Source organism: Diplotaxodon limnothrissa, linkage group LG17 (assembly GCF_057381915.1).
Source record: "Diplotaxodon limnothrissa isolate DT_005_m linkage group LG17, D_limnothrissa_male_GT1.1, whole genome shotgun sequence".
Lineage (NCBI taxonomy): Eukaryota > Metazoa > Chordata > Actinopteri > Cichliformes > Cichlidae > Diplotaxodon > Diplotaxodon limnothrissa.
This window is the reverse complement of record NC_140612.1, coordinates 41,540,705-41,554,702: the sequence shown is the minus strand read 5'-3', so window position 1 is coordinate 41,554,702 and position 13,998 is coordinate 41,540,705. Positions and strand designations below refer to the sequence as shown.

The 13,998-nt window shown below is 41.5% G+C and overlaps 1 protein-coding gene across 1 annotated transcript in view; it reads right to left on the bottom strand.

Moving 5' to 3' along the window:
• Positions 1-4,479: 4,479 nt before the first annotated feature.
• Positions 4,480-13,998, bottom strand: part of tmem178bb (transmembrane protein 178Bb) — a 68,625-nt gene continuing 59,106 nt past the window's right edge. Inside the window, exons 3-4 of the mRNA XM_085375871.1 lie at positions 6,277-6,414; positions 4,480-4,730 (exon numbers count right to left, since the gene is read on the bottom strand). Of these exons, the coding sequence (XP_085231997.1) occupies positions 4,480-4,730; positions 6,277-6,414 (389 nt within the window). The remainder of the gene's footprint in view (positions 4,731-6,276; positions 6,415-13,998) is intronic.

Here is a 13,998-nt window from a genome sequence, read left to right as displayed (position 1 = left end):
ACACATATTTGTTTATGATGTTTCAAATCTGAGTTACATAAGGTTGTTTTAAACCAGCAATGATGAGACTTACAGTTAGGATTAGGGTTCGGAGTAATCCTAATTCATAACGGCTTCATTTCCCGACAGAAGTTTACTTTCCTTTGTATTTGTTAAAACATTGGTCCATTGGAGCCAAAGACACTGGAGAGTCATTGGCTATAGCAGCCTTCACTGATATTGCACTTTAAGGCCTCATTGATCCAGCTTGATGGCGAGGTTCATCTCACACGCACAGCTCAGACGGCGCCTGACACTTTACGTGTGAATTCAATGTGGAGACAAAATATTTGTATCTGGAACATTGTTGAATTTACAGCCACACAGTTTCATCTGCTATGCTGTTTCTGAAATGATTCCCTTTTAGCCTAATCAGCTGTGACCCACCTTTGATAAGGATATTATGTGAGGCAGCTTTGATATGATGAAGCAACAAGCATACCAAAGGTTTTCTGCTATCAAAGGTTAATTCTGTTTGTGTCTGTGAAGGTTCTCGGACATCCAGGTCGTTGTAATCTGAGGGGGAAAGAAAAGCAACGAGTGAAAGAAGCCATCTATGCGTCCACTGTGAACAGCCATCCGTGACGAGAGGGAGTGGCTTATGACACCAACTGTCTGCCACCTATAATCTGGTTGTGAGATCCCTCCACACGTGTGAGTTCCTGTCACAGATAATCCTCCATTTGGAGCCGTCCCATATGGAAAAGAAATAGTAAAAACTTATATGTGATTACTCATGAAAGTGGCCACTTTCTCATTACTTTCATACATTGTTTTAGTATCCAAAACATACAAGTTTCATTATATAATTTTTCAAGGGATCTTATATCTGTTTTCACTCTTATATGCTTTTCACACAAGACAGATACAAACTTTATAAGATTTATATATATCTTTTCCATATGGGGTGGTATAACCAAGATTTACAAAAGAGACCTTTTTAGTCAATATGACCCAAAATGAGTGACTGAGCCAATAAACTCAGCAGGACAGTATTTACAGGGGTCACGTCAGAAAGCCTTTCCCATAAACTTCTATAGGACTGCAAGTCTGTTTGCAACCACAGCTGTTGCCATCTGGTGGCAGATGAATGCAGGTTTTCATGAACTTAGCTTTATTTTTCTGACACATAAGCTACACCCATGTTTTCTACTGGGTATGTTTTTAACTAATATATTTACTTACTGTACATGACTTATGTGGGATTGTACGTATTGTTGGAATTGTTGTTATTTTTATCATAAAGGTCCCAAATTTCCGGAAACACTAAAAAAACGTCTTTCAGGTAACTTTGGAACTCAAAATGTGTCCCAGCTCATGAGCAGGATTAAAGGAACGCTGCCAGCACGGGTGCCAAACATGATAATCTTATAAAACTGGGACTTGGGAATATCAGACACTACATCCTCATGTTTTATTTACACTCCTGAAAACCATTCATGATGCTGAATTCATTTGTTACAGGACAAAAAATCAATAATAAAATAAAATTAATGAAGAAAGTCTAAAAAGAAACAACAAGCTTCTTTCTGAGGATGATACACATCTGCTGTCACTGCTATGAAAACAGACAAAGAACATTTTAAATAACAGAGCTCCTGCCTTCTAGAGAAATATTCCCATACAAGTAAACGACTTTCTCAATTCTAATATTTTCATTTTAGATTTTGTCACAGACAGTCTCATCTATTTTTGCTCCTCTACTGACTGTGATGGATTGCCTTTGCCACTTGGTTCCCATACGATGTGGATCTGAGATACACTATGTGCACAAAAGTATTGGGCCACGAATACCATGAAGCTCTGATGCATAGTTTTTGTCCTGATGATTCCACAGGACGTTGTTAGATCAGCAGACTGGTGGTGACTTAACTACGAGCATCAGCACTCAGTAACTCTGCTTTGCCACTTTATATGATCTGCTTTCTCATGGTTGAGTCACTTTAGTTCCTAAGAGGTTCCACTTTGCAATAATACCACTTATAGCTGACTGTCGAATGTCTAAGATGGAAGAAACAAAAACAGACTTAGGGTGGTTTAGTATGAAAGCACCACGCTCAAATTCTGTGAGCACGGTGCTCAAAATCTTTAGGATGACCCACTCTTTTACAAATGTCTGTGACCACAGACCAGGTGAACAGGTTTGGAGTTGATAGATCTGAGTTCATGATTGTGGCAGTCTGTGACTTACTGTGGCGCAGTGTTTGTCCATAAAATAATGTATTTCATATTTTCTCACATTTTTCATTTTTTCTCATAAAGAGCATTTTGTCTTGAGATAAAAAGATGTTTCTTTGGAAATGTCGGTTTACTTGTATGTGAGTATAAGTGTTATAAGACATGTTTGACCAGCTGACCATCAGTGCTGAAAGAAAAAGGCAGTTCGATAATGATGTTAATTCAAACTAAGCAGTTTCTGACAGTAGCTGCTAATCCACACAGTAACCTGGTGTCAGAGAACTCCATCATGTTTCTTAAGCAACACATAGACAAAACTATGAACAAAAACAAAAACAACACAGTATCAGTAATGACCAATTGATGTCCAAAGCTAGAAAAACATGATCCAAGTTGTAATTAACCTAAATTATTCTGAACAGATCCCAGTACAGTGTTTGCTTTAAGTCTTGGCTGGATACATTGTAACATGTCAGTAGATAGATCCAGTGGGAAATGAAATCGTCGCCTGCCTCTCATTGGTCCAGTCTCATCTTCAAATCGTCATAGTTCTGTATCACCCCAATATAACACACCCGCTCTACTTTAGACTTACAGTGAGGGCTGGATCCTCTGACTGAATCCTCCCTTAACTAACCAATCGCAGCAGATGGCCCCGCCCCTCCCTGAGCCTGGTTCTGCTGGAGGTTTCTTCCTGTTAAAAGGGAGTTTTTCCTTCCCACTGTCGCCAAAGTGCTGCTCATAGGAGTTCATATGATTGTTGGGTTTTCTCTGTATGTATTATTGTAGGGTCTACCTTACAATGTAAAGCACTTTGATGTGACTGTTGTGATTTGAACTATATTGAATTGAACTGTCTGTCCCTGGTACGGGACTGTGGTATTTAGAGTCTCCGCTTTCACAAACTGGATGTTGGCAACAACTGCCTGCTGGATTCAGTGTTGGTGAATTGATGATGTGAGTAAATTCAAGCCCATGTGTTTGTGATTCATGGTTCGTGGCTGAGATCTTTCTTCCTTCTTCTAAGATGAGACCTTTCAAACCTTATGCTTAGATACTGTTTCGAGAAGGCCCTGCAGATAACCTGCTGATCCCCGGGGACAAGAAGTGTTCTCATTAGATGTAATTACTTAAACGTTCCCTAGATGTTCAGCAGAGCTAAACGTGCTGTTCCCTTTTAAAGCGACTTCTTTATCTGCCGGGTCAACTGGGGCTCTCCAGAAAAGACGGGGCAGATGTCAGTTTGGTTAAACGGGATACTGCAGCTTCCTGTTTCATCTCACTGCTGATCAAAGCTTCTGTTTCCCTACATACTCAGGCTGAGGCGCTGCTTTGTCAAGTTGATCACTCTTTTGTAAAGACTTGAAAATAACTCGTCTCAACATGTCTGCACGTAAACACACACACACACACACACACACACACACACACACACACACACACACACACACACACACACACATTTAGCCTTATGACTAGAATGAAAAAATTAAACACATTTGCATTGAGCGAGTCAACAGTTCATTCACAACATGAAGGTTCAGTAAAAAGCAAAACAGTTTCAGTAAAAGAGGAATGCATGTATGAAACGTTAGATTAGGATCATTCGCTGGAATGTGCTGCACCGACACAAAGATGGAAATAGTCCAATGCCTGGTTGTCATTTCTCTTGAATATTCTGTACAATAATGTACATCAGTGGAAGTCCTGGATCTTCTCTTCTGGATCTTGCCTGTTACTAGTAACTGGAAGGACCCCAGAAGTTGGAGAATTCATGTGATCCCACTCCCGCTAGTCACATGGTTTCATGTTTGATCCACTGGCTTGTGAAATATTCCACAAAAAGCTTTAAAAGATCATAAGAAGGTTCCACCAGATCTTTACTTGATCTTCTGAACAATCTGTTAATCCATTAGCGTCTCCACAATCACAGTAGACCAGTAAAGCACTCACTCGTTACAATTTAGTCTTTCGTGGTCTCCATATCATTTCTTTCACGTCTTTCCTGGTCACGATCCATTTCTGCATCTACTCCACAAAATAAAAATAAACACAACTTTTAATTTTTGATATTTCTTCAGTTCTTCAGGTTTTTTTCTTGTATTTTCAAGATATCAAGACACCCATTTTAAACAAACACACACACACAAAATCTGTAACCAGGATAGAGTGGATATGAGCTGACACATGGAAACATGGAATAGCTTGTTTGTTTTGTCTGTCTGTCTGTGGGTTCAGCTGGCCTGGCGCACGCAGCCAGCTTTAGCACACGGTGCCGTTCTCCTGTCGAGATTTGGGACAGGTAGACCTCGGTATTGGTTGAACAGAGGGCGCGAGAGTGCAGAAGAAGCCAGAGATAAGTGTGAGGCCGAGGCCTCCCCAGGCGCAGAACATGGACCAGCCGTAGCCGTGGCCGATATCATCGGGCAAGCTGTACAGGTACCGCGGGTAACGGGAAAGCTCGAAGTTGATGCCAGCGACGCAGGTACAGAGGGAGATGATACAGAAGGTTCCTGCAAAAACAACAAGATGTTGAAAGATGTGATATCCGTGGTGAGCACCGGCAGCAGGAACTGAACAGGTCACATCATGCAAAATTTAAAATACAGTTGCAGCTGCTTTAATACTTTTAATGCCGATTATCTTTGAATAGATCCCAAACACACTGTAACTTTTTCCCTGCGTTGTGTTCACTGGAAATGCTTCACCTAATGCATTAAGTGTTATTATTATGAAGTATCCATGAAGTATTTGTGAGAATTCACAGTGAAAATGTCACAGTGGGCTGTGGTAGAACAGCAAATACAATTATGATTTTGACTTCCCACAATAAAATGAGCATGACTGAGCAAAGTTTCAAATCCAAAGCTAAAGCACATCACACACTCCCTAAATGAGTGCCTGCATGTTAGTCACAGCCTAGTGCAGCCCTGGATGATGCAAACACAACAATGACATACGATTTGGGATAAGGCCACGGATCATTAAACTGTTGAAGCACTTGGTTATGAACATTTTCCATCCTTCACTTTTCATCGCTTCAGTTTTTCAAATAGTTCTTCTATGTCATGTTTTCTTTCTGAAATTCTCTCTCACACAGTTGAATGAAAAGATCAGAAACTGAGTAAAATGACAGATTCAGCAGGCGAACGAACAGTTATTTCCCCATCTTCACAGATCCTCCGTCAGACACATGTACAAGACCATATACTGTGCACATTGCTGTTGATCAATGAGCCGACCTCCCAGCCCACTGTTCCTTCAGTGGTGCTGGTTTCAGTCATTGTGCAAATGTCCTGTTTATAAGGTTGAAACCTGCAGTCAGCTGATGATGATGAAACGTTTCTCCCACTGAAAATGTCCAGATGAGCAGAATCAGCCTTTTGGAATCTGGTCGAAGGCTTTGCTTTCTCTTTGTGTCTCCCTGTCCTCTCTCTGTGCTTGTGTGTCTGTGTCGATGTTGATGAATCAGTTACCTTTTCCCAATGATTTCGTCAAGAGGCACTACTTAGATGGTGGCTGAGGTTCAGTCTTTGCTGGATCATTGAGCGACGCTGTTAATAAAACTCCGGTTCTTTAGTCTGGTGTGTTTTCCTTGCAACTAATGTCACCGTTCTTCCTCTTGTGTACAGACCTTCCCTGGATTGTCCCGTCCTCTGAGTGCTTGGAGAGACTGTTGTGCATGATTATAAGAACCCACCAGAGGTGTTTAAGAGCAACAGGGCCAAGTTAGTGTCAGCAGCAAGTCAGTGGAGAAGACTGCAGTTCTAAAATGCATCAAAGCCACTGGAGAGCAAAGTGGGAGTGAGGGAAAAACACCAGGGTTTGTAGCCATGGTTCATTTTGTGTAAGAAAATATAGACTTTGAATCATTTGAATGATGATAAAAATATTTCAACAAACATAAAGGCAGAGAAAACTGCATAGGTCCTTGAGTCAGAGGTCCAGGTGCCTTTGCTGCCCCCGTCAGGCATGTGTGTGTGTGTGTGTGTGTGTGTGTGTGTGTGTGTGTGTGTGTGTGTGTGTGTGTGTGTGTGTGTGTGTGTGTGTGAGACTCACCTCCCATTAGGAAGAGGAGGCCGGCCACATATTGCATGAGGCCTCGGTCCCAGCAGCAGCCCAGCAAACCAATGACCCAGCCGAACAGGATGATGGCCACAGCCATGCCCATGAAACCAGCTGTCATTCGCCGCAAGTCTGAGGAAAGACATTAAGTGAGAAATTGAGTGTTATGGTCATCATCAGAATAAATGCTGCAGCTTATTTATTCTGTTTGAGTGACGAGAAATCAGAATATATTAGTCATGACAGAAACAACACGTGAATAGTTCATGACCTTGTTTTATTGTTGTTGCAAATAAACACTTTGTTTTTTTAAAGTATTATTTTAAATAGACATGCGCTTCATTTAACTTACACACTAGCAACATCTTCGGGAAAAGTTAGAAAAGAGGCAACAAAATACTGTGAAGATTATTGAAACATGTCAGTAACATTTCAAAGACCACACCCTGCATATATTCCAAAAGCATGGATCTGTTGTAAAGAGTGAAATCCAGTACGTTCTGGACCTGAGAGGAAAGCTACACGTGTTCGGGATGTTATCACCAGAGAATCTGCCTCGGGCACAGCAACGTCAGCTGTACAGCCGAGGAGCTCGACTCAGGCAGTTTTCATCAGGAGGTAAAGGGCTTGTACTGCTTTCTTTATCCAGCTCAAAGTTACTCGCCAAGTGACGAGGACCCACGTGGTCACACGGCGAGTGGGGTGGGCGGACGGGGTGGAGCCAAACAGATATATCACTCTTAAAAGCATGGAGAGAAGCTCTGCTGCAAATGACCAGCTACAAACCAAAACAGAGAGACAGGATGACACAGAGTACCCTCTGGAGGTAGCAACAGGGCAACCTGATCTGGAACTAGATTCAATTCTATTCTATTCTATTTCTACAGTGCCAAATCACAACAACAGTCGCCTCAATGTGCTTTATACTGTAAGGTAGGCCCTACAATAATACAGAGAAAAACCCAACAATCATATGACCCCTATGTGCAGCACTTTGGCGACAGCGGGAAGGAAAAACTCCCTTTTAACAGGAAGAAACCTCCGGCAGAACCAGGCTCAGGGAGGGGCGGGGCCATCTGCTGTGATTGGTTGGGGTGAGAGAAGGAGGACAGGATAAAGACATGCTGTGGAAGAGAGACAGAGGTTAATAACAGGTATGTAATTAAGATAACTGAGGCCGCAGAACAAAACAAGGACTATCAGCTGCAGCTGAAGATGGAGGAGTAACAGCATCCTCTCATCCAGCATTTCTAAGCTCTTTTGCCAGCTTCAATGGGTAGCAAAACCTGTGTCCCATGACCAGGGTGATGAGGCCTGCACATCAGTGTCAACTACGATCAAAGGATAAAGGGAGTAAAATGAGCATCTTTGCTAAATGAATTCATATTTTAAATTACTGATGGTTGAAAGCAGAGAAAGAAACCTGCTGGAAAAAAGGGACATGATCCAGTTTGGTGCCTGGATGTCATTTCTCTCTTCTGCCAAGCAGGACGGCATTTTTGTCTTCCAATGTACAACACGAGTCTGTGTGTGAAAGGCCATGAAACTAAGCAGATTGCACAGAGGCGCTGACAGACAATGGCTGCGCAGCATTATTACGGCAGAACTGTCTTATTGGCTGCTGTGTGTCCCTTTGATAGGCCACACTTCTGGCACTGCTGATAAAACCAGACTTGTCTGACTCAGCAGTTTTTGACACAAGATTTTCTTAATCTTTTCAGGTCCATTGCCAAGTTGCTAAGTGAGCGACTCTCCAGACTGGAGCCAGAAAGCCATTTGAATGAGTCAAAGGCAGGAGAGGAAGTGAGGGGGAGGCAGAGAGCACTTAAAGGTAGAGCTCAAAGACAGTTTGATAGTAAAGCTCTAGATGTTGAGCGTGGAAGACAGCGTTACTCATTTGGAAGTCGCGTGTGGTCATCAGAGCTTGTTTAAGAAGTTAACATACACACAGATTCCTAATTTTAGTAGATTAAGTCATCCTGTTACACATGAAAACTAAAACAAAGACCTCAGTTCACTGTAATGGTGCATTGAGCAAAACTAAAGATATTATTTACAGCTTCAAACCATTTAGAAATTCTGCTTATGAAAAGGTGGCACTGAATACTCTGGTGCTTAAGTAAAGATTACAGCAATCAGGCTTAATCGCCTGGTGTACATCGCTACACACCAGAGGTGCTAATGATGAGTCTTTCTTTTTGAATGGACCTTTGTCAAAGTGATGGTTGACCATGTCTAAGAAGTCCAGCTGGACACAGAAGGCAATAAAAATGCTGGTTGTCTGGACATGATATGGACACCAAAGCAAAGTGCTTCAACATGCTGCTTCTGTGTGGGCTGAACTGTTAGGTCAGTTTCATGCCTGGAAAATAAAACACAAGTTGAACACAGGCGTGTGTTTCTATGCCCTTTAAAACACATTTGAACGTTTCACAGTGTGAGAGTGTTTTCATTTCCAGTGCTTCTGTCACTCTGTGAACGTGGTAAAAAAAATGGATGCATTTTAATGCACTTTACATGATCCTGTTTCTGGGAACAACCGAAATATTGATTTGTTAATGAAATTAGCGCTCTACCTAGACAGAGTGGAGTTTTTAAAGATTCAACTCTGTATTCATAACGTGTCACTCAAGAGTTCGACAACATTTGGTCATGGTTAAGGTTTATAGAGATGCATAAGGCCATAACAGAAGGCTCTGGGTGAGGTGTTTTAGGCACCTCGCCATCCACACTGAACCTGCTGTATCTCTTTCACTACTTGCATCCACGACCTCGTTCAACAGTTGATGTGAAAGATGACGGTAGCAAAGTTCCCTCTAATGTTTCATGTGTCTGAACACACAAACTCCCTGAGCGGACACTTGGACCACTGTGAGCAACAGCAGACGTGTGCACTGTGGTCACGCCAGCATCCAATCCATGCAAGTTACATGGTTTATTAAAATAATCAAATTACAGCATTTATGTTAGACTACTTTTAATTAACTGCTTCAGCCCACTGACAATGAGAATGTAAAAAAATCTTGTTCATGACCTGTAGCATGTTAACACTGTTGGAAGGAAAAATAACTTTGACAACAATTTTGAAAACACAACTTTCTTTTTTTTAATAAAAATAAAAATATAAAAATAAAGCTCTGACTGTATTATGAGTCTGTGGTCTGGGAGAGAGTCTGTAACTCTGTCTGCAAATACAGTATATAATGACCAATGTTGGGCAATTAATTATATAGTTACTTCTTCAAAAAAGTAACTGAGTTTTGCAAACAACAGTTTTTTGCAGCTGTTTACCTAAAAATGCAGCCAAGGCGTTTTTTAAACAAACATTTCAAACTATTTACAGAACAATCAGCTGTTCTGCATCAAATCTGATGCCACACAAATTATTTGTGTCACAAAAAATAATTTCTGTCCACTATGAGATGAAGGAGAACAACAGCCTGATACCTGCAGGCCTGACAGCAGCAGATGTGTCACTGCTGTAACACCTGTAACACTCAGCAGTCTCCTCATTGTTCTGACACACAACAACACTACTGACTACACACTAACTACACACTAACTACACACTCACTACACACTAACTACACACTGACTACACACTCACTACACACTAACTACACACTGACTACACACTAACTACACACTAACTACACACTAACTACACACTGACTACACACTGACTACACACTAACTACACACTAACTACACACTCACTACACACTAACTACACACTGACTACACACTCACTACACACTAACTACACACTGACTACACACTAACTACACACTAACTACACACTAACTACACACTGACTACACACTAACTACACACTGACTACACACTCACTACACACTAACTACACACTGACTACACACTAACTACACACTAACTACACACTAACTACACACTAACTACACACTAACTACACACTCACTACACACTGACTACACACTAACTACACACTCACTACACACTAACTACACACTGACTACACACTAACTACACACTAACTACACACTAACTACACACTGACTACACACTCACTACACACTAACTACACACTAACTACACACTGACTACACACTCACTACACACTAACTACACACTAACTACACACTCACTACACACTAACTACACACTAACTACACACTGACTACACACTAACTACACACTAACTACACACTGACTACACACTGACTACACACTCACTACACACTAACTACACACTGACTACACACTAACTACACACTAACTACACACTAACTACACACTGACTACACACTAACTACACACTAACTACACACTGACTACACACTGACTACACACTCACTACACACTAACTACACACTGACTACACACTAACTACACACTAACTACACACTAACTACACACTGACTACACACTAACTACACACTGACTACACACTAACTACACACTGACTACACACTAACTACACACTAACTACACACTAACTACACACTGACTACACACTAACTACACACTAACTACACACTGACTACACACTAACTACACACTGACTACACACTCACTACACACTAACTACACACTGACTACACACTAACTACACACTGACTACACACTAACTACACACTAACTACACACTGACTACACACTGACTACACACTCACTACACACTAACTACACACTGACTACACACTAACTACACACTGACTACACACTAACTACACACTGACTACACACTAACTACACACTGACTACACACTAACTACACACTAACTACACACTGACTACACACTAACTACACACTGACTACACACTGACTACACACTAACTACACACTGACTACACACTAACTACACACTGACTACACACTAACTACACACTAACTACACACTGACTACACACTAACTACACACTGACTACACACTAACTACACACTGACTACACACTGACTACACACTAACTACACACTGACTACACACTGACTACACACTGACTACACACTAACTACACACTCACTACACACTAACTACACACTAACTACACACTGACTACACACTGACTACACACTGACTACACACTCACTACACACTAACTACACACTAACTACACACTGACTACACACTAACTACACACTGACTACACACTGACTACACACTCACTACACACTAACTACACACTGACTACACACTAACTACACACTCACTACACACTAACTACACACTGACTACACACTGACTACACACTAACTACACACTGACTACACACTGACTACACACTGACTACACACTAACTACACACTAACTACACACTAACTACACACTGACTACACACTAACTACACACTGACTACACACTAACTACACACTGACTACACACTAACTACACACTAACTACACACTGACTACACACTAACTACACACTAACTACACAAGATTTACGCTAAACGCCGCAAACATCTCACATCTCAAACACGCTGTCACTCCTAAAACTTCCCCCTTCCTTTACATGGTACATTTTGCCACCAATAGGAAAGGCTGGGGTTTTTTTGGGGGGGGGGGGGGGGGGGGGGGTTTGGCTCACAGGCTTTCGAGCGTTTTCCTTATAAAACGCCGTTTTTACCGTTTCTTCCTGCAGTAAATATAAACAACGACAGTATTCAGGAAGAAAAACAAACATTGCAGATATTTTATCATAACTCTGGTTTTACGTGGCCGATCAACACGATTTACAAACTGGTATAAAGTCCACACTTTGTCCGTCAGTTGTTCCGTCTGTCCTGCTCACATCTCCAATGGTTGTACACGTTGTCATTAACGTGGCTTCACTCCACATCAGCCGCTTTGCTAAAACACCGGCACATAAGGACGCTGTCAGTCAACCACGTTGATTAGCTGCATATATACGAATGTGAATCGCATCATTGGCTGGACTATGGGATAACGTAATCCCTTACGGGAGCAGCCAGTCACTGACTAACACTGCAGAACAGAATTGTTAAAGTTTTCATTTTAATTTCAATTCAGGTAGATTTTTTGTGCGCAGAGACGCCAGCAGTGTGAAATTGCACACGCGCGCAGCTTAGAGGGAACATTGCACGGTAGGGATGTGGATCAAAAGGTCAATCGACAGCTCAGTTATCACTTCACTCAATCTGTACTAAGAGCATCTGGCTGGATGATCTCAGCGCTCTTATATATGTTGAGGAGTTTGCTTGAGTAACTGGGCGCCGTACCAATTAAAACTTTGAGAGTAAGTAAAAGAATCTTAACTTCAATACGATAATGATAATAATAAAACTGGAGTGATGTATTCATACCTTCTAACACCTGTTAAAAGATGTGCAGCAGCATTTTGGACTAAGTGCAAGTGATGGAGAGACGAGTGCTGGAGACCCAAACAGAAAGCATTGCAGTCTAGAAGGGATGAAGGCATGAACACGTTTTTCTAGGTCTTTAGGAGGAAGATAAGGCTTTGCTTTGGCCATTTGGAAGCTGGAGGCCACCACCCGATGAAGTCAACAGAACTGCATCGTCAGCGAAAGGGATTAATTACGCTTCTACTTCTACCTCTAACAACTGTAATTCTACCGAGTCTATCACCATCTGTCTCCAGGTGCCTGAGGCATTCTTGGAGCAGCTCAGGGACCCATTTTCCTGATGTTCCGTGTTTCATCCTAATTTATGGCCGTGGCACTCGCTGGTCCTCCTCCCCTTTCTGTTGACTTTAGAGTCAGACCTGTTACAGATCGTCAACTTTTCTTTATTATCAGGTGTGTTTCCAGAATCACTAAAAACTGCTGTAATCAAACCTATACTGAAAAAGGACAATCTTGACAAGACACAAATGAACAACTACAGGCCGATCTCAAATCTCCCGTTTTTAAGTAAGATCATTGAAAAAGCAGTTTCTCAACAGCTCAGTTACTTCTTAAAACAGAATAATTGCTACGATGCCTTCCAGTCAGGTTTTAGACAGAACCACAGCACTGAAACCGCTCTGACCAAAGTGTTTAATGACATATGTCTGAATACAGACAGTGGAAAAATGTCAGTCCTAGTTTTACTGGATCTCAGTGCAGCATTTGATACAGCTGACCACAACAGATTACTCAAACGACTGGAGAACTGGACAGGTCTTTCAGGAACTGTACTAAACTGGTTCAAAACATACTTAGAAAACAGGAAATACTTTGTATCAATAGGTAACTTCACATCTGAGCAGACAAGTATCACATGTGGAGTTCCCCAAGGTTCCATCTTGGGACCCCTTCTGTTTAACATCTACATGCTCCCACTGGCACAGATTATAAACAACAACAAAATAAACTATCACAGCTATGCAGATGACACACAAATATATATCACAATGTCACCAGGAGACCGAGGCCCTGTACAGGCTCTTGGTAAATGCATTGAGGAAATCAATGACTGGTTGTGCCACAATTTTCTCCAGCTAAACAAAAACAAAACTGAGGTAATAGTCTTTGGCGCCAAAGAAAAACGATTACAGGTCACCAGAGAACTTCAATCTATACATCTAAAAACCACAAACCAGGCGAGAAATGTGGGTGTAGTGATGGATGCAGACCTAAACTTAGAAAAACACATTAAGACAATAACAAAGTCAGCTTACTATCACTTCAAGAACATTTCAAGGATAAAAGATCTGATGTCTCAACAGGACCTGGAAAAACTAGTCCATGCATTCATCTTTAGTAGGCTTGATTACT